The sequence below is a fragment of the Porites lutea genome, chromosome 11 (genome assembly GCF_958299795.1).
Source record: "Porites lutea chromosome 11, jaPorLute2.1, whole genome shotgun sequence".
Lineage (NCBI taxonomy): Eukaryota > Metazoa > Cnidaria > Anthozoa > Scleractinia > Poritidae > Porites > Porites lutea.
Genome location: NC_133211.1, coordinates 5,887,350 through 5,907,355, shown reverse-complemented (window position 1 = coordinate 5,907,355; position 20,006 = coordinate 5,887,350). Strand labels below are relative to the sequence as shown.

Below are 20,006 nucleotides of genomic sequence, written 5' to 3'. Positions count from 1 at the left end.
GTGAGGGGACAGCGGGAATAAAGGCACGCGAGAACGCGATACGCGCGCGAGAGTGAAAGAAAGTTCCCTCCTCCCTTCCGCGCCCTTTCTGTTTTTGCACTCCTTAATTTCTCCTTTCCCCTTTTTTCCAAATCCAGCCACGCAGGTCAGGTCTTCTGCGGAAGTACCAACGGTAACTGTTGGGGACCGCAAACAAATACGCTGCGTAATGTGAATCCACAACCGGGAGAGATCTCATTAACAAACATAACCCAAGTGGGCCAAGTGTGATTGCAACACTGATTGTACAACGCACTAAAATAAGCTTGTAAGATATAAACAAGACACCGACCCTGGCGCTCATATTGAGAGAGATCACAACTCGCTCGCTCTCCAGTTGCCTTCAGGGGCGGATCTAGAAAATTCGGAAAGGGGTGACCGGGACACTTGCTCACTTGCCAGCTATATCAAAGAAAAAGGCCTGGGGGTGGCCGGGTCCGCCTCGGCCCACCCTTTAATCCACCCGTGGCCTTAGTTAAACAAGTAAACTGAATGCACAGAGTGTTGAAAAAAACTCTTTTCATGCAATTTATTCAATTTTCAAAGTAGTAAACTTCCTGTGAGTAAAACGTGATCTTATTTACAAAAAATTGCTTCTTATTCTTTTGGCATAAGAATGGGACGTTTCACTGTACTACTCATCACTTTCTACATCTCACGCTTTTACAATACGGTCAATATGATTTTACATCATTGTACAAAGCTGTCTTTTACGTATGTTTCTAAAGAAGTCACAACAGAAAATCCAAAATCAAGAGCGACCCGTGTAGATAGGTACTCAAAGTATACAGTCAATTCGCCCGAAAATTTATCCTGCTTAGCAACATCCTAACATCTTCATCGCGCTTGTTTCGTTTCATCAAATCTTTAAGGACACGATATATTACTCATTTGACGTCCTTGTTTCGTTTCATCAAGGCTAAAAGAACGAGATATATTACATACACTCTTTCTTAAAATTTCGGACGATATAACTTCGGCCGAGACGACTTTCGGGCGACTTGATAGGTTACCGTACTCAATGTCCATTGCAGGGAGTGTCCACCTATTATATAGGTTTAAAAGTGTCTAAAGAATGACAGAGATCAAATCTAGCTGTCTGCTAAAAAAGAGTTCAGTGACTATACATAATAGTAAGAAAGGTAAATATGATTATTCTATCCTTTTAACATATTTGTGGATCCTCCTCATTGAACACATCCTCGGGGTATTCTTGCTGAAGGCTTTCATTGGGTATGTACCGTGTCCCTGTAAAACCTTTGAAGTACTTTCCCAGTTCTGGATGTGGATTAAACGGCTGCTGGGGGTCTTCTCTCAAGTTCGCTGCAAGCGAAGAAATGAATGGCATTTAAGGTGCTGCTACGTGGAACAGTCTTTTCTGTTCAACCTTCAATGCCGCACTGTCGCGAGAAAAATTGCTAACAAAATCGCGCGTGCAATGCTCCTTCGCAACAAATGTTCTTTACAACAAAACATTTTCGTAAAAGTTACAAAGAAAAACTTTAAAGGATATTAATCTCCACGCTTAAGCCTGGTGCGAGCATTGTTCCCCTGTCTAAAGAACATGCATAGGGGAATTTCTGTACGACAAAAAGGACATTCGATGAAAGCGAGAAAATTTCTTCCTGTGCGGGGAGCGACGGAAAGATGAACTGATAAAATTTATTTCACTAGCACATGTATCGAACTAATACACAAAGTCGTTCTCGCAATATATGTAAGCAGGCGTTACTAACAGAGGAGAAGGCTCATCATTCACTACTCATTTTAATTACAAAGAACACTCGTAAGTTCGGTCAGTGTTTTAAAAGCTCGTGAATACTTTGGGAACTATGAGAAGATTAGTCTTAGGTCAAATTGGCTGTTATCTGAAGAACGGGGGGCAGTCTTTCGTTTGTTTACAAAAGAGAAGAAAACTGATCCGAGTTAGCTTTCGCAAAGATTTCTGGGATTGTCATGGAGATGCGCCAATCAGTTGTGGACCAATCCTTCGTAACAGTCCCAGAAGTCTTTGCGAAAGTTAACTCTACTCAGTTTCCTTTCCGTTCCTAAAGTGGCGAATAAAGCAAATGACTTACTATGTGCTGCATATCTTCGGGAGCCATCATCCCCAAGCACATTGTAAAATGGCTGGTTCCGACCACCAGGAGAGTTATCTACACCCATTTGTCGAATCCATAACTCGTCCATTTTACAAACAGGATCCCAACCGTATATGACACAGCCATAATTGTACCTGAATAAACAGCATACAAGGCATTGTGTGTAACTACTAAGGGCTTTGACTGGCAAAATGTTTGTGTTTTGGAGTGGTGCTTAAGGTAGATTGGCTTACGAGAGGTGGTCGCACATGGTAGTTTTACTGTAGAATGGCAAATAAAAATCCAAAACATTAAGCATTACTCAATACTAACGTAGTTGAACTAGTCAGTATTTAAGTAATTGTGAAATCACTCGGTACTTTACACTTGATAAAAATGTGGTGATCGCCTTCAAAAACGTGCCCTCATACTTACAACTTGTGCCTCATAACCATTCCAACTTTAAAACCGACTTCGGAATGTCTTGGATCAGACCTCAACTTCTGAAATAAAAAGGCAAGGAGGACAAGACAAAAAGATGCACAAGTAGCCTACAACAGATATCGCAAACTTGCTGTATGCGTTTAAGCAAAAGTAATAAATTACCTATTGTTATTATTGGCCATATTAAGGTTCCTCGTGAGACTGGGTCAATGTTGTATCGAAATGCACCATGGAACTGTGCAGGGATGAGTTTTGACCCAGTCGCACGTGCAACTACCAACCAGTAATGATGTTATGGCGACGTTATCTTTAATGACACTCTTGAAAGAAGGCTTCACAAAAGACTTAAATCAGGCGGATTACAAAACTTCTCGATGTGACTAGTATGAAAAAAACATCTCTCTAAAAAATGTCTACGCCATCCTGACGCTAGCAACGCCTGTTTGAAATTAACTTGGAACTAGTCCTTCCGCGGCGTGAGGCTTAGTCCTCGCGCGGCTTATATGCAAATTTCCAGCAAAACAAGAAAAAATCAAATGAAAATGAATGAATGAAAATGAAAAATCAATGAAAACTTAGACAAAAATACAAAACAAATGAGAAGCGATAACCACCCTAAAACAGTCCCATTGTGAAGTTTGTCACAACACCGACCTAGGCTCACGGGCAAGATACACGATCAGTACTCGGTTGAAGAGAGCTCTTTCATAAAGCGGGATTGTGACAGAGCTACGAAATTAGCAACCAGCGAACAAAATTCTAGAAGACTCGTGGTTAGCTCATGTATGCATTGTGTAAAAACGTCCAAGCTATACCAAGACGAAGAAGGAGCGATAGACGTCCCAAAAATCAAATCAATAAGCCCCAGGTATCCTGCGTAGTGGGTGTAGATGGCAACATGAGAACATTAGAACAGGTCGTTTAAATTTCTTTTCTATCCCTCCCCCTTTGCTGCTGCCACGCACGGGGGTAGATAGAAACGCAAAAAAAGGACATTTGCATTTCTTTCACACCCCTTCCCTCCACAGGCAGGGTAACCCCCATATTGCGCGCTCATCGCACTGACTACCATAAATCTGGAGAGGCAAACTGAAAATGACTCGAAAAAAAATGTATTGGAATACACACATACAGGCTGTGGAGTATCATCTGCTTGATCCTGTTCAGCTTTCTTTTGCTTGGCTCGTTCAAGCAGATCCCTGGCTGTGGTACTTCCGCCCCTTTGCAAACTCTCCAAGCTGGCAATTGCCTATGAAAATATATCTTTTTGTTTATAATCAGGATTAGGGACTAACTAAAAACTCAGCCTATATGAACCTGAATACATGACACTTAATGCTTTAGTAGTCAAGTCACTCGGAAGCTAAGGGCGAGTCAAGTAATTTTTTTGAGCTTGTAAGGGTAAAATATCCACCAGAAACCTAAGCTACTCTTTCTAGTACTGGCCAAAAAATACGGGAAGAAAAACTGGATTTCTGTTGCTCATGTCTTCTTGAAAAGGGATCTACTCAAACTAAGTTCAATATATTACAGTCTGTTTGAGCCTGTCTAGGCGATACAATATTCACATGAACTACTAGATACTGTATTAAATTCAAAAATACGAAATAATCATTTCCGCTTTCAGTACCTCGTCCAAGTCAACTCCCAAATGTAGCTGTATTCTTGCCACAAGTAATCTGCTACTTTCATCAGAGCGGTCCAGAAGAAGTGCAAGATTTAATGAGGAATGCAGACCCTTCAACCTTACAAAAACGTACAAATAATGTATTTTCTCGCGTTAAGGAATGCACGTTGCTTCAGTGCTTTGCATACGGATGTGTTGGTATTTGTCGCGTGAGTTATTTTTGACAATGTGCGTGATTATTTGTTATCAGGTATATAAGGTGTTCTTTGCAGATTCAAGGTCACTTGACGGCATCTCTCGCTACCGTTCTGCAAATTTTCTTGTATTTGTTATCTTTTTTGTTATTATATTTAATCTTTCAGAAAGGTTATTACCAGATTGTACATTATTGACATTATTGTTAGCTTACGTCTTCGTTAGCTGTAGTTTGTAGTATGTTTATTCATGTATTTTGCCCGTGTTCTAGCTATCAATAAACGAGATGCCTATTCCTGATTCTTGTCTGCGTTTCATGGTTTCTAGAGTGAAAATTATTTGTTCTCGTTTCACTGCAGAGTGATTAGAGAACAAATTGTATTGCTTGTTATTCCTTCTCGTCCCAGATTCACTAATGTTTTTTCCCATTTGTAACTCACTAAACGAAATCTTAAGCAGGGAAAAGTAAAATATAACCTTTATGACAGTATTTTTCCTTGTGACGATGTGATTCCGGATTCCAGGTACTGGATTTTGGATTTCTTGTCAGTCGAACTTGGATACTGGATTCTACTGAATCCTTAGCTGGATTCCGGATTCCTTGAGCTAGATTCCGGATTCCAAAGCCCGGGATTCCGGAATCCACGAGCAAAGCTTTCCCGGATTCAGGAATGCGATTTACCTTACTTGGGGCGAAAACTATATCTTCAATTTTTTCTACAATTTTCAGGTTTGGTATTCTCCTGACTGAAGAGGTAAATACAGACTTAAACTAACTCCAATTAAACTTAAGAAATATTTTTCCCAAGAGTTGATTTCACACAAAAACAAATTTTCCGTTGTCAGTCTGTTACCCTTTACTGTCAAACTCAGAAAACCGTGAACACATGAAAAATTTCAGGAATGTTGATTGTATACTGACTGATTTCTCGCAACACAAGAACATTCCATAAATATTTCTAGTGTTCAAAGTTTTGTGAGTTTCACAATAACAAACGTTTGGCTCCTGAAAAGTGGAAATTCTCAAAGCAAAGTGCAGCCCTGATAGCTGTTATTGTGATCTATGGTGTCTCCTTGTGGCTCAGTTGTGTATCCTGATAATGACTCAGCGTTATAAGCTCTCACCCATTGTCTTGTGGATCTCCTGCTCTGTAGCTATTGACGATATTAGCCACCATGCGAATAAATACCTGGAAAAAACAATAAATCAAAAAATAACAATGGCTTACTTCCATTCCGTGAGCGCCAATAGAACGTGTAGACTACGAGTAGTCCACATTTTTCCTCAGGGATAGTAGAGCGAGCGAAACGCGAGCGCGCGTTAAAATCACCCCAAGAGAAAAGGCGACACGCGCTATAGAACGTGTGTTAAAATGATTAAGCTTCCCATCCTTCTCTCTTTGATTTTTCGGTAAGACACTTTGCTCGTTCTTCGATAATTATGTTAAACACTCTTAGAGCGCGCTCCGTTCTGTGCTTGATTATTACGTTACACAACAATCATAGCGCCCTCTGATCTGCGTTTGATTTGTTGGACGCCGTTATTGCCAGCTCAAATCTATTTTTTTGTTTCATAAATTACTCTTGTATTAAGCGCCTCGCTCTGTGTTCGATTATTACGTTCGAAACTCTTGTGGCGCAGTTTATTCGTTCGTGGTTCTTACGTTAGACACTCATATCGCGCGCTATGTTGCATGTTTGATTATTACCTTTAGACACTTATATAACGCACTCCGTTATGCGTTTTTGATTGTTACGTTAGACACTTTCATAACGCGCTCTGTTATACGTTTGATTGTTATGTTGGAATCTCCTATAGCACACTCCGTTTTGTGTTTGGTTGTTAGGTTAGACAGTCTTATAGCGCGCTCCATTGTGCGTTTGATTGTTACGTTCAGCTGTTACGTTAAACGCTCTTACAGCACGCTTCGTTGTTGCTTGGTTGTTACTTTAGAGACATTTTTATGGCGCGCTATATTGTATGTTTGTTATGTTAGACACTGATAGCGCTCTATGTCCTATTGTTTGATTGTTACGCTAGAAGCTTTCATGGCGCGCTCCGTTTTGTATTTGGTTATTACGTTAGACACTCTTATGGCGCGCTATGATCTATTTTTAGTTGTGACGTTAGACACCCTTTAGGGCACTATACTCCTACGCCTGCCTGCGTGGCAGGCGTTAAAAGGGGAAGGGGGAATTTGGGCGCGCGAGGGAGAAAGAAAAGGAACCCCTCCCCTCCTCCCTCCTCCCTCCTCCCTCGCGCCTTAATTCCGCTTCCCCTTCCCTTTCGAACGCCTGCTACTCAGGCTATTGTTATGGTAGACACTCACTTATAGTCCGCTCTGTTCGATATTTTACTGTTACGTTAGACACTTTCACAGCGCGCTCTGTTCGATGTTAGACACTTTCACAGCGCGCTCTGTTCGATGTTAGATACTCTTACAGCGCGCTCTGTTCTATGTTAAACTGTTACGTAAGATAATCTTATAGCGCGCTCTGTTCGATGTTTGACTGTTACGTTAGACAATCTTATAGCGCGCTCTGTTCGATGTTTGATTGTTACCTTAGACACTCTTACAGCGCCTTCTGTTCGATGTTTGATTGTTAGGTTAGACACTTGTGCAGCGCTCTCTGTTTGATGTTTGATTGTTACGTTAGACAGTCTTATAGCGCGCTCTGGTCTGTGCCTGAATGATACCTTATCTACTGTTATAAAGGCACTCTGTTATGTAGTGTTTGATTGTTGCGTTAGACACCGTTATAGCACGCCTTGTCATGTGTTTAACTGTGACAGAAGAAACTCTCACAGTGCAGCTACTGTATGTTTGATTGGTACGATATCCTTCTGTTAGAGCAAGCACTGTCGCCAGGTTTGACTGTCTTATGGCTACAGCGGGATCTTCTTTTGCGTGTAACCACAGCTTTTTTCAAATTGGTTGCTGTTATAATCTTGTCCGTTACTTTCAACTGCTACGACAAGGAACAGTTTTTAGCCTCAAACACTGGAGAAGGAGTTGAGTTAAAATTTCTATTGTTAATGTGTTTATTACCTGTTTGGGCGTGGCTTTGATAAAAGCGCTTTTTCGTAAGGAGGAATTATCCAGAGAGGGTGGTAAAATCAAGTCAATACACTGTCCCTCTGAGAGAAGTCTTCCTCCATTAAAGCAGTCTATGTACTTATACGCCGTGGACTGATCTGCCCTTTCAAAAAAAAGAAACTGTTATCAACTCTTTCACTCCTACCCTGTGTACAGGGGAGGAAGGAAGGGGCGAGTCTACACAGGCTATTTCACTCCCAGAAGTGAAAAGTCAATGAAAATATTTCATCAAAAATTCCAAACTTATTTCATTTTTGTGCATTACCCAATGAAGTTATCTAAGGGACGGACCATTAGAAAAGTTATGGGGGGGAGGGGAATTTTCGAGCCGCAGGAATTTTTTTCGTTATCAAATTTCTTGCATGAATTTTTTTTAGGCCATAGCGTGAATATTTTTCAGGATTAATTGGCGTGCATGAGTTTTTTTTTTCATTTAATTTTACCTCGCGCGAATTTTTTTTTTGGTACTTCGCCACCCCCCCCCCCCCCCCCCACAAGTTTTCTAATGGTCCGTCCCTAAATAAGAATTTTATGTTAATGATTTATTATCATTGGATGGAAGGTTCATTGTCGTGCCAGCTCATATACCCAAGACAATAAAAGCTACAAAGAGCTAGACCCTAAACATAACTGTAAAAAAAATAGTACATTAATAATTCCTGAAGAAGTTTCATTTTTTCAATTGTGATAAAATACATCTAAGGTTTAGCCCCAATTTTCTCAACAGTCCAAAGAGTATTGGAAGAATGACTGGAGGAATGGACAGATAAAGAGAAAAAATTTAGATCATTCACTAAACTAACAGCTTGTGTTTTATCATCTCTAAGACACTCTGCTGTACCTTGTGTTTTAAACTTTAACAAATCACCTCTAGCTGCTTATTAAATGACACCTATAAGGCATAAATGTTAATTCATCACCTATCAAATCTCCCAAGCCAAGAGAAGTTCTAAGCAGTTCCAGTGGCAGTTTTAAAATTATTATTCAAGGAAATGACTCTGATATGGGATTAAGTGATACTGTAAACGTTCATGTCACATACTCTGGGTCCAAGTTTGTTCTCCATCGTAGCAAAAAGTGGCTGGGAAAATTTACCTACAATTTAAAAATAAGAAGGAGAAGAAGAACTGTTGATTAGCAGTGTTGCAATAGAGGGTATTCTCTTTATATTGAGTTATTGAAGGACATATTGAACAATTTTTCTGAAAACTTGTGAAGTACTTATTTAAGTCAGTTTGCATTTATGCTCATTTATTTGCTTGATATTCAGGAAACTTAGAAACAGGATACAGCTGTGGCAATAATTGCCATAAGAGTTCAACCTCTTTCTATAGATGAATAATTATAACAGCATTTGAGGGTGCTACTTACTCAAGTAAAGATGCAAACAAAGTTACTGCTACTGAAAACTTTTCAAAACTCACAGGCTCTAATTTAACTCCAAGTCGTCTCGCTACTCCAGCAAATAGGACTGACAGCGTGATTGGGTTGCCTGTGCGATTCTTTAACACCTTGATAAATGGAAAAATTATGTTAACTAAATGTTGAGAAATTTGTTATCACACTAAATGGAATACTGATAAAGGGAGCTGATGGAAGCTTAATCATCACAAAATAATGATTAAGGATAATAATGAGAGTATGTGGTTGATAATATACAGGAAAATAATTTAACATTGGGGATATATGTAACCTGCAAGTACAGCCGCCTCTAATTACTCACTGCAAGAGGCCTTTCTGGAGAGACAGCTATATTCAAAGGACCACCTTTTTTCCTAGAGAAAGGCTGGTTTTATTTCGCTGTCCATCTTAACCTACTAAGACAAAACCTGAATTACACAAAAGCAACCAATTATTGGAATTGGGTAGAGCTGCATGTTTTTTGTTATACAGAGAGTTGTTCCATTACAAAGACACAACCCAGGCAAAACGTTTTACAACAGCAAGCAGGATGGAGTGTTTTCACATGACATCACGGCAGCCATAATGATGTCCCAATTAAAACAATGAAATACCTGCCATGTTAGTTTGCAAAACAGTCCCGTGGGGGTTGCATGCACTATATTCTTATTTGAACGTTTTCTTTTACTGCATAGATGCTGCCCACATAAGTGAAAATGCTCCATACCAAGAGTAGCAGGTGGCAAAGGCCAAAATGTGAGTATTTTTTCAGTGATGAGAAGGTGGCAAATATTTCCCTGGAAGTGGCCAAAATGTTGGCTGCCGGCTGATTTTGACTGGACTGGGAGTCAAAAATTCATTTAAAACGTAAGACCATATATACCTGATGTAGCATTGAGTTTTCCTTTTTATAGTAATCGTTAACATTTCCTTTAAACTGCAGCTGTTGGTATAATACTTGCTTAAGACAGTCTATTATTCTCAAACATGCAGCAGGGTGTGTAACTGCTGGAGCTGACTCTTCAGTGCTTATAGACATCCTTTCTTCTGGAGCGGTTGTCAAAACAGTCTCTCCCCTGGTAAGATTTCCCCCAAGACTATCCTGCACCATCTTTGCTATCTCGTCAAGTTCAGCAAAAGTGCTGTTTTCATCAATTTCCTCCTCATCAAGTATCCATCTTGCAATTAACATGGCACCTATAACAAAGAGAAGAGCTGCTAAGAAAGTTTAGCTGGAACATGATCTTCCCAGTGAGAGTAGTCATGAATGGGACTGCTGTTGACAGTGACTGATGTTTCAACAACCTGTGCGGTAATCATCTTGAGAGTCAAAGTGAGTTGTATCATGTCAAGTGATGGTATTAACCCTGGTTATTGATGTGATTGGTTAATTAAGTCATGATGTAATAAGTCTAATAATACCATCAACTGACATGATACAACTCACTTTGACTCTGAAGATGACTACTGCACAGATTGTCAAAATGTCAGTCACTGTCAACAACAGTCCTATTCAGGACCACACTCATGAAAATTATGACTCATGGGTTCAAACCTTTTACAGATTTAAAAAATATTAAAATATTATTGTAGGTTCATCAACCTGTCAGTGCTGCTGAAATGGAGGAGGGTGGGGCTTTGTCTCTGCTGTCAGGACAGTTCAGTAGCATTGATGGTTTACTGTTGTTTCGTCCCATAGTCAGATCATTCCAAGCCAGATCGTTCCAATTTATAGTTAGATTGCTCCACAGTTTCCGTGTAAGGTGAAGTGCCCTTTTTTGGCTTCTAAAGAATACACACAAGAAATGCCTTTGTTTCTGCTTGTGGCCTAAAGACTTGTGAAAAGTTCTGACTATATTCTGTGACAATCTGACTATTGAGTACCACAATCTGGCTTGGAACAATCTGACGATGGAATGAAGTGAATAGATACCACAGTGACATACTTTTGTGCTTGGACAGACTGAAAAAGCTACTTTTCTTTAAATTAATAAAATATATATTTGACAGCTCCATTATTTTCCAATTTTCTTTTAGAAAAATGGTGTAGCTAACGGAGCAAATGAAACAATTAATCAAAATTATTTTTTTGTCATTCAGTGATTTTTGCACAGTAGTTTGTTGCAGCGTGGCTGGAAAACTGTTTCATTCTCAATTCAATACAGTTATAATCACCTCATTCCCTTAAAAGCCAAAAGTCAGAATTTCCAAAATTATTTAATTCACAACTTGTGAAAACACAAAATTTGTGTAAAACTGATGCTGGAGAGGTTTAATTTGATTGTTTGTGCCCCGGTAGTCCATCCACAAAACCTAACTTAATTAATAACTACATTTCATAACTCCTTTATTGACTGTTACAGCTTTAAAAGGTTATAACAATTAAGTAGATTGTTACCACTCTTTGTATTTTTACCTTTTTCCAGTGGTTGTTGTTCATCAGGTAATGCTAGAAATTGTTCCCATTCATCCTTAAGTTGGTCAATTTTGAGATAGGAGTTCACTTTCCTTGCATAATATCTGTAGGTCAAATTTACTTTGCTGCAGACAAAAATAATTAATATTTACTGATCGGAAACTATGTGTGCCACTGATGAGAAGCAAATTATTATTGCATTTGCGGATCCTTCTTGATATTCTGAGTGACCTAGAGGTTTGCCCCAGCTCTAACCTGAGAAAGGGTTATAAAAAAATATCAAAATATTTTTCTCATTACTGTTAAGTGTTAACTTAAGGGGATGGTACGCCTGCCACCCTCACACATAATTATACCTGAGTCTCACACCTACAGACTACATTGATCTCTCGCATCAAGGACAATTTCTCATGCCTGACTCACAAATCTTGACATGATTGTTTTTTTTTTACTTTAACACATGATTTAAATGAAAATTACTTTCAATTTCCCCGGAAAATATTCCAAATAGGTCCTTAATGATGACTTTATCTCCTAACTGTATCACAACATGCTAAACTTGTGGCCTTTCCTTTGAAATATCTTTGAAAGCACTCAAAGGTGGTTAGAATATCTGCAGACATTTTCAGCAATGTTTGGAAGTCATCAGAAAATCTTAGGAAGTCACTAGGCAATTTTTGGAAACTACATCATTACAAGACGAAAATCTCATGCATTTGAGTCAGAAAAAGTTGGCAGGTATTGGATGGTTAGAATATGGTTTCAACAGCACACAAGTTTGGAACCCCCAAGAAAAATTCCTGAGTCTGTCTCTGTAAAGAGAATCAATCATGCTTGTTTACAATCACTTTGTTAGTCTGCTTTATTGAAACAAACACTTATTAGTAAATCCTCCTCTCTTTACACCATACATTTGTCACTGGGTTAGTGGGACAATATTTTAATATTAAATAATGCATTCCCTTGGGGTAATCACGTACTAACTTCCTTCTAAAGACCCGTCTCTAATAACTTAACTGTGGCCCTTTGAATGCAAACAGATTTGATACTGATCATTGTTGGGACATTATTGATTTAATGTTGGAAACCCAAAGACAAGACTGACAAGTTTCAGTTATACAGTTGAACCTCTCTTCAATGGCCACCTTGGGGACAGAAGAAAGTGGCCATTGTCAAGAGGTGGCCGTTGTAGAGAGGATTTAAACAAGAATCATTAAGTATGGATTTCTTGTCTGCCAGGATGAAAAAAAGTGGCCGTTGTAGAGAGGTTGCTGTTAGCGGAGGTTCAACTGTACACTTATTTCTTACCAGACATCTCCTTGTAACAGTTCATGCAAGGAATCATCGATATGACAAGACTGCCAAGGACTCTCCTTTGCTAAGTCCACAAATCTTTTAAGGTCTTTCTTGTAGACATCTACTTTAGTATAATACTTTCTAGATATAGTCTGCAAAGTATGGTGAATTTTTTGCTCCATAAGAAATCTGTCTCTGTATGTTGTTGACCAATTTTCACCTGGCACATTCTTCCAAAAATTCCATCTGAAAGTTACACAATGTGGAGATAAAAAGAAATACATTAGTTTGATTCTTAATAAGATACGCTTTGTCTTCAAGACACATAATTTGATTACTATGAATATCACTGAAGTAGTTTAGAAGTAAATGAATCTCTAACATTAGTCCCGGGGAAAAAATTTAACTAGTTCCAGAGGAACCAGTCATAAAGTGATTTGTTATATACCCCAAGAAGAGAAAATTGAGAATCAATGTGTTCAATTTATGAATCAAAGTTAATCATAGTGAGGGATCCCCAGGGGAAGGGGTACTCAACAAATGTTTATACTGGGAGGCTCCACCACAAGATCCAACCCCTCACCCATTTTTAACGAAAAAGGTACCCCTTTTGTATACCTTCTATTAACAAATGGTACCCCCTTCACATAATCTGTTTAGAACTTTGCATCCCTTTTAACTGTTGTAAATGCACTGTCTTTTAAATAGGAATCAATCACAAAAATAGAACCTTTTCTCGACTTTATAAAGCCATAAAATTCAATTCTTAGTATTTTTGGGCTCTTTCACAGACCCAAATGACAGATTTCCCTACCCTTCTATATACTTCAACTAGTGAAATCCCTACCCTTTCATATACCTTAAGCCTAGCAGAGCCTCCCCGTATAGGCCATCATAGGGAGTACTGTCTTAAATTTTTAGCATTTTCATTGCTGTGTTTATTCAAGGGCGATGTTTTTGCTGAAACTTTGCAGACTTGGATCTATTATTATTATTGCATTTGCTCTTCTCTTTTGTTTATAGCTTGGGTGGTCGTGATATTTCACCAATTGCAAACATTTTTTCACTGACAATAATCACGGTGTTTGTCATCGAACCAGTTCTAACCCGTGGAACTGTTGCCTGGAAACCCTGGTGACACCAATTGGGACTCTTCGTGACTTTGTTGCTAGGCGACTGCGGATACCAAACTGATAGAAAGATTTATGAACAAAGCCAAATCACACTCTACTTATGATGACGTCACACTGCTGATGTCAATTGGGACGCCATTGCTAGGGAACTGCGGATACCAAACCGATAGGAAGATTTATGACCAAAGCCAAATTGCACTCAGTGCTTACGATCCTCGCGCGTTCCACGTGCTTCGCGTGCAACAAAATTATAAATTTGCTTTCGCAAGGCGCTTAACGCCTTGCTTTGCTTGGAATCAGATATAGTTTTTTCTCAAAAGGTAAACACACACACCTACCCTCAAACTTCTACCCAAATTGTCAAAATGTTCCAACGTCTGTCATCTACTTTTACTTTTCCCACTGGGAAAAACACATTTTATTGGAAATATTCAAGAGATAGAGTACTGTTGATACAGCTACCCCTCATCTCATCAACAGGAGATGGTGGGGGTAAGGTATGAAGTGGATATACCCCATTTTGCAAGCTTACAAGAAAATAAACACCCATGATCAGTCACACTTTGGATTATTAACATACGTTTAGATTGTCTCTCTGTTTGGGTCGTAAGAAAGGAATAGGCTAAAAAACACACACAAAATCTAGATTTAACCGGAAATTACCAAATTTTCAAGGCAGATAAGCTCGAAATATGTCCTTTACCTCAAAAGTGATTTCTTTTTCCACACTTCATTTCCCATTGCAATTCGATGCAACCTTCTACAAACTTGGGCACAGCGACACAAATCTTGGTGATCAATAACAGGATAAGACAACACCATATCAATCAGTTCATCAGCTAATGAAAGCAAACAGCTTTCGTCTTCTTCTAAGGGTCTATTTTGACCTTTTTCTTCCTCCATCTCCAACGATTACTTCCCTACCTGTGACTTAACCTGTGACTGCCAGCCTGTCAGCCACATATTTTTCTGGAACCCAGACCCCCAACAAGGGAACTAGTTTCCACCCCCTCCTTCCCCTCTCCTATCCGAGCCTGTGTCCATTTCCCAACCCCATTTTCGAACGCCGTAAACTTGAGTTACAAGTAATAAAACGAAAATCTCAGAGGTCTGCTTTATTTTACTTGAGGTTCAACCATGCTTCTCTAGAGACCTCCAGAGATCTCCAGAGGAAGGTGCCATTTTCAGATTGAGTTGGGAGGGGGGGGGGGGAGGGGGGGAGGAGGGGGGAGGAAGGAGTTAAATGCTTAAAGAAGGGTAATGACCGGAGTAGGGGAACTCGATCAATATTTGGGCGTGGGTAAGCTGCTGACGGTTTGAAACTCTGAACCTGTTTAGGACAAAAAAATCCTAAGATACATAACCAGTCTGGTTTGAAAGCCATTTATTGGAAATTTCAATGGTGAAATTGCAGTGGGAGAGGTACTCCTGAGGATTCTTGGTGGGGGTGTGCCACCCTGACCCTATTTCAGACCAAAAAATATCATTTTCTTCACCCGTTTTCGGACCTGACCTCTAAAATCCATACCCATTTTCAGACCTCGCGTCTTGGCAGAATTTATGTCATCATTACTCAGATTAGAGCGCAAACAAAAAATTTCTTCAAATCCATTTCGAATTCACTTATTTCTCGTTTTAACCATACCCAATTCCACACTAAAATGAGCAAAGTGTATACCCCTTTTTCAGACCAAAAAAGCCCAAAAGCCATACCCTTTGGGTACATACCTATATTATATGGCTTATATAAGAGTACCCCCCCCCCCCCCCGGGGCATATTCACTCAGATCAATTGTCATTGCTTTAATTTTGTATACTTCAAGTACAATTAAATAACATCAAGTAAATCACAGGCACACCAATATATGGTCAGCAGTGTCGCTGAGTTTCAAGCAACTCAAAGTAAAACATAGAAGTAAATGCTGAAATACTACATGGTAGTTTATTTCAATTCACCTTTCTTGCCATATATTAACATTTTGGGATCACAAGGTGCAAACTTCTATGTTTCATGCAGCATTTTTCCAACTCCTTGAATAAAGCCGCAAGCACGTGTCACGAAATACAGTAAATGTTTGACATCACATGTCACACGTGACATCATGATGCCCCAAACAGTTCCGTTGGGCTGCCTGTGAGCAAACCAAATCAGTTGTGCAAGCAATACTCTGTTTTTTATCAAGACTGACTCGCATGAAATTATATACCCTGTTAGGACCAGAGAGGAAAAAAACCATACTCCGTCAAGTGGCACATCCCCATATGGGCCTTTAAGTGGAGTATACCCAACAGGGGTAAAGAGAACTGTTATGCTTCAAAGTGCAGCTGAAACTCCACAAGAGCACACTCATATAATGAGCTACAAATGGAAAAAAGCTGTTTTTTTATCTCTAATAAAATGCAACACAAATGCAGGCACCATGTATTTTTGGCATTAACCAAGAGTTAACCTGGGGTGCTTTCCATTTAGGAAAAAAACCCGGAAATTTCGGTGGTAGCAAAAGTGGAATTTCCGATTGGTAAAAAGTTGTTCCATTTGGTCGTAAACCCCGGTACGTGGTGGTGCCCGACCGTGGACCTGGAACTGGTACAAACTACGAGAAACGTAAATGGAACACGACATTCCGTTCGGAAATTCCGACCGGGAAAACGGGACCACCTTTTTATATTTTCCACTTTTTTTGGGAATTTTCCAGTGGGACGAACCGACGAAACGTGTTCCATTTACCGCCGAACCGGAAATTCCGGAAATTTTGACTAAATGGAAAGCGTCCCTGGTGCCTAGTTTCCATGGTTTCTGCCAAGAACCCTGACCCGCCTTTTGGCGACCAACGATGGAGACCAGAAACAGCTTGCAAAAGTTTGACTTTCGTTGTTACGCAAGTTCAAGTAACCTCTTGCTGCTACACAAGCTCAAGTAACAATCAATTTCTTACCCAGTTAGGTTTCTTAACCCTTTACACCCCATTATTAGAGTGTTGGACAGCACTATCCATCGGATAAATCACTTTTTAGTGGACAAGCATTATGGAGAACAATAATTACCTGTTTCACTGGATTGTTATCCACTTTCATTCAACTGGGTCCAGGTTTCTCAAAATACAATATGCCGCTAGCTTGTCAGGAAAACTGTGACTGATAAGAAGACCTAGGGTATTTATTATTTAAGAGGGAAACCCACAAATTCCAAATGAAAAATCAACTGGTATGTGCCATTCCGTTTACTTCAGCTGTTCAGTTGATTTGGATATACTTTGTAGTGGGCCGTTCTCTGGTGAGAAATATCAACCATCTCTTCCCACACTCCTACAAGTGGTTAAGATGAAGAGACAGATGACATTTCAGACCAGCCATTCTCCCACCATGTCAAATTTTAATAGTAATACACAAGATGTCCACCCGGGTGGTTTGAGTGAATGGTAAGCACCCCTAGTGGGCTGCCATCAACACTTTTGTGAGGTTGACAATGATGAAAACCCTGCACACACAATCACCCAAACAAAGAAAACAACAGACAAAAAATGTTCATCTGAAGAAAACTTTTAATGGTAATCAAGAATAACAATTTAGTTTTTAATGCAAAAGTAAGCTTGACTTGTCTTTTTGCCTTCAATTACTTATCTGCACAAAATCCAAGGCCATGGTGCTCCTGAAGTGAAAAGGTTAGTAAAAACAAATTCCCAAAGGGGGCATTTCCTTGAAAAAGGACTAGCTGAAAGGGTACCTATCCTAACCTTCAAGGTGACGCATGCAAGGGAAACGGGGAATGCAGGAGTGACTGGAAACCAATTGAGAAGCAAACTTCAGCCTTAAATTGCAAGTTACAAGAAAAGTCTAGGAAAGGTACCATCATGGAAATTTCATCAAGACTGAATTGTCATACCACAATGATGTTAACCTCCACACTAGAGTGCTTTGTGAGAACCCTAATTGAAAGAAAGTGATTGTTTTCCTCCTGAGTTTCCTCCAAAAATGTTGAAACCAGTTAACATCCAAATCCTTTGCATGTGACAGAGATCCAAAATTTTGACTCCTGATAGTTTCCATTGTTCTGTCCCAAAACTGTACTGGAGGTGATCTCCAGATCCTATCCTAATCCGTGATCCCTGACACTGACATGAGAGGATCCGGTTTCCTCCAGACAGCATTAGATCTGTCATAGGATTATAAAGAAGTTAACTTGTCAATACACTTGCACAAGACTTTTCATCAACTCTTCTTATCCCACCCTAAAAGCTGTGCCTTTGCTGGCAGGCTACTTATGACCCTCTAAGCAAAATTACCCTTAAGAAATACTGTTGAACTTTCGGGCACACCCATCTCTCATATCCAACAGGTTTAGTCAAAACAGCTAACTAAAAATAATCACACGACTAAACTTGAGCTACAATTCTCCTATGATGAACTCTCATGTTCTTTTGGTGGTCTTTAGTGACACTTTTCTTCTGAAATGACTTGTCACAAAGATCTTACAGAAACCATCCAGAGAAATCTGCTGAACTGCTTTATTCTTGCGTTAAAGTACAGATTTATCCTAAGATACCAAAAGTGAAAATAAAATGAAACAAACTAGTTGGTCTCTACATTTAAATGAATCATTTATAACTCTCCTACTTGAAATTCAGCACTTCGCTTATTTGGGTGAATTTAAAAAGTGGCACATTTTTTCATGGAGCATTGTATTTTTGAAGAGAAACCATGCATACCATGTCCGAAGAAAATGTCCTATGTCCAATTGTTCCTACTGTTTCCATATGTCATTGTTTCCTTATCCAGTTTGTGATATCCTTAGCAAGACTAGTGCAGAAACATCTACAGACAGTTGTTTTGTTTCCTAGCTTTCCTTTCCATAATCACAAATTGCTTGTGCCACCCTGAAAATGACATCATGGAAGAGTAAAAAAGGCACATGACCACAAAATTAATATAAACAATAAAATGCTACAAGTAACTACTTTTCTGTGCTTCAAAGCAAAAAAAAAAGAGAAAAAAATACATAAAAGGAAAAACACTGGAAATGTTTATGAACGCGAGCGAGAACGTGATCTGGAACGCCTTGGAGAAGCAGATCTCTTTCTCTTTGGTGACCTTGAAGGGGACTTGGATTTCTTTGGTGAATATGATCGACGTGGACTGCGGGAGCGGGATCTCCTTTTCGGCGTTCTACTTCTTGAACGTGATCGACTTCGGCTTGCAGATCTACCTCCACCTCCACCACTACCACCACCACCGTGGCTCCTACTGTCTGCCTTGACACGAATGAAAGCAACTTCACCCTTAAAGGATTAAAGAAAGGTATAATATATTAAAATAGTCACTTTCACAAAATCCTTTTTGTCACATTGATCAAGCAAAAGAGTAATCTAATGGAATTGCATACCTCATGCGAACGGAACTTGGAATCATCAAGATGCTTCAGGGCATATTTCATGTCGTCATAATGAGAATACTCCACAATACCAGTGCCATCTTTGAAGACATCAGTAAACTGAACGTCACCAGCATCCCGCATGTGGTCCTTGAGATCTTGCCAACTACCAGTAGGAGGCAGTCCAGATACCAAGACACGGTACTCAGAGCGACGTGGAGGAGGGCCCCTTCCATATCCACCGCCGCCGCCGCCGCCACCACCACCCCCACCACCAAATCCTCCTCCACCACCACCAGACCTACCCCCACGTCCACCACGAGGAAACTCCACTCTAATTCTTTGACCATCAAATTCATATCCATCCCTTCCTCTTACTGCATCTTCAGCATCCCTACAGAGACGAAAACGATAATAAATCAATAGGTTTTTTCTCAACATGTTCGTACATAAATTATTAATAAGGTTACCTTCACTTCGACAGTCATAAAATTTACATCTTTGCGAGTCTTTTTTCTGAACAGGGTGAAAAGCGCCAATTGACCAATTTCACCGAAAAGAAAAGATTGAGCGAATTTCCGAAAGACTCGTTTTGAGGGAAAATCGGAGCATTAAATAGCCACAGGTGAATACGTTAACAAAGCCTTCTCGATCTCAACGTCACAAATGAAATCGAAACCCGAACTCCTTAAAGCCTAGAATACTTACCATCCAAACCATCCAAAAGGATATCGTGGAAAGTATTTTAAGGGTTCAAAAGATGTGAAATACATCACATATTTATGTGCGTACCTTGGATCCTGAAATTCAACAAAGGCAAACGGCGTGCCGCCAGTACCGTAACGTGGTAGTTTCAAGTCAACGTCAGCAATATCCCCGTACTTGTAAAAAATATCTTCCAAATCTCT

The 20,006-nt window shown here is 39.7% G+C and overlaps 2 protein-coding genes across 3 annotated transcripts in view; both read right to left on the bottom strand.

Moving 5' to 3' along the window:
* Positions 1–541: 541 nt before the first annotated feature.
* LOC140952324 (F-box only protein 21-like) lies at positions 542–14,656 on the bottom strand. The gene is made up of 13 exons (XM_073401745.1): positions 14,434–14,656; positions 12,610–12,843; positions 11,302–11,426; positions 9,769–10,082; positions 8,909–8,995; positions 8,527–8,579; positions 7,437–7,587; positions 5,512–5,576; positions 4,195–4,309; positions 3,697–3,813; positions 2,556–2,623; positions 2,118–2,275; positions 542–1,362 (listed from the first exon to the last, which is right to left on the bottom strand). The coding sequence occupies exons 1-13, from the start codon at positions 14,631–14,633 to the stop codon at positions 1,205–1,207; spliced, it is 1,845 nt and encodes a 614-aa protein (XP_073257846.1). The 5' UTR covers positions 14,634–14,656; the 3' UTR covers positions 542–1,204.
* A 2,598-nt stretch (positions 14,657–17,254) lies between these two features.
* The window catches only part of LOC140952715 (serine/arginine-rich splicing factor 1A-like), a 2,881-nt gene continuing 129 nt past the window's right edge, over positions 17,255–20,006 (bottom strand). The window contains exons 1-4 of one of the 2 annotated variants that reach the window (XR_012167386.1): positions 19,891–20,006; positions 19,111–19,492; positions 18,437–19,006; positions 17,255–17,883 (exon numbers count right to left, since the gene is read on the bottom strand). The exon at positions 19,891–20,006 is cut by the window's right edge and continues 129 nt beyond it. Coding sequence is in view for 1 of the 2 variants with exons in the window: in XM_073402155.1 (XP_073258256.1) it covers positions 18,752–19,006; positions 19,111–19,492; positions 19,891–20,006 (753 nt within the window). In the remaining variant the exon portion in view is untranslated. Of the gene's footprint in view, positions 19,007–19,110; positions 19,493–19,890 lie in introns of both variants that reach the window. The other variant, XM_073402155.1, reaches the window with a different exon arrangement.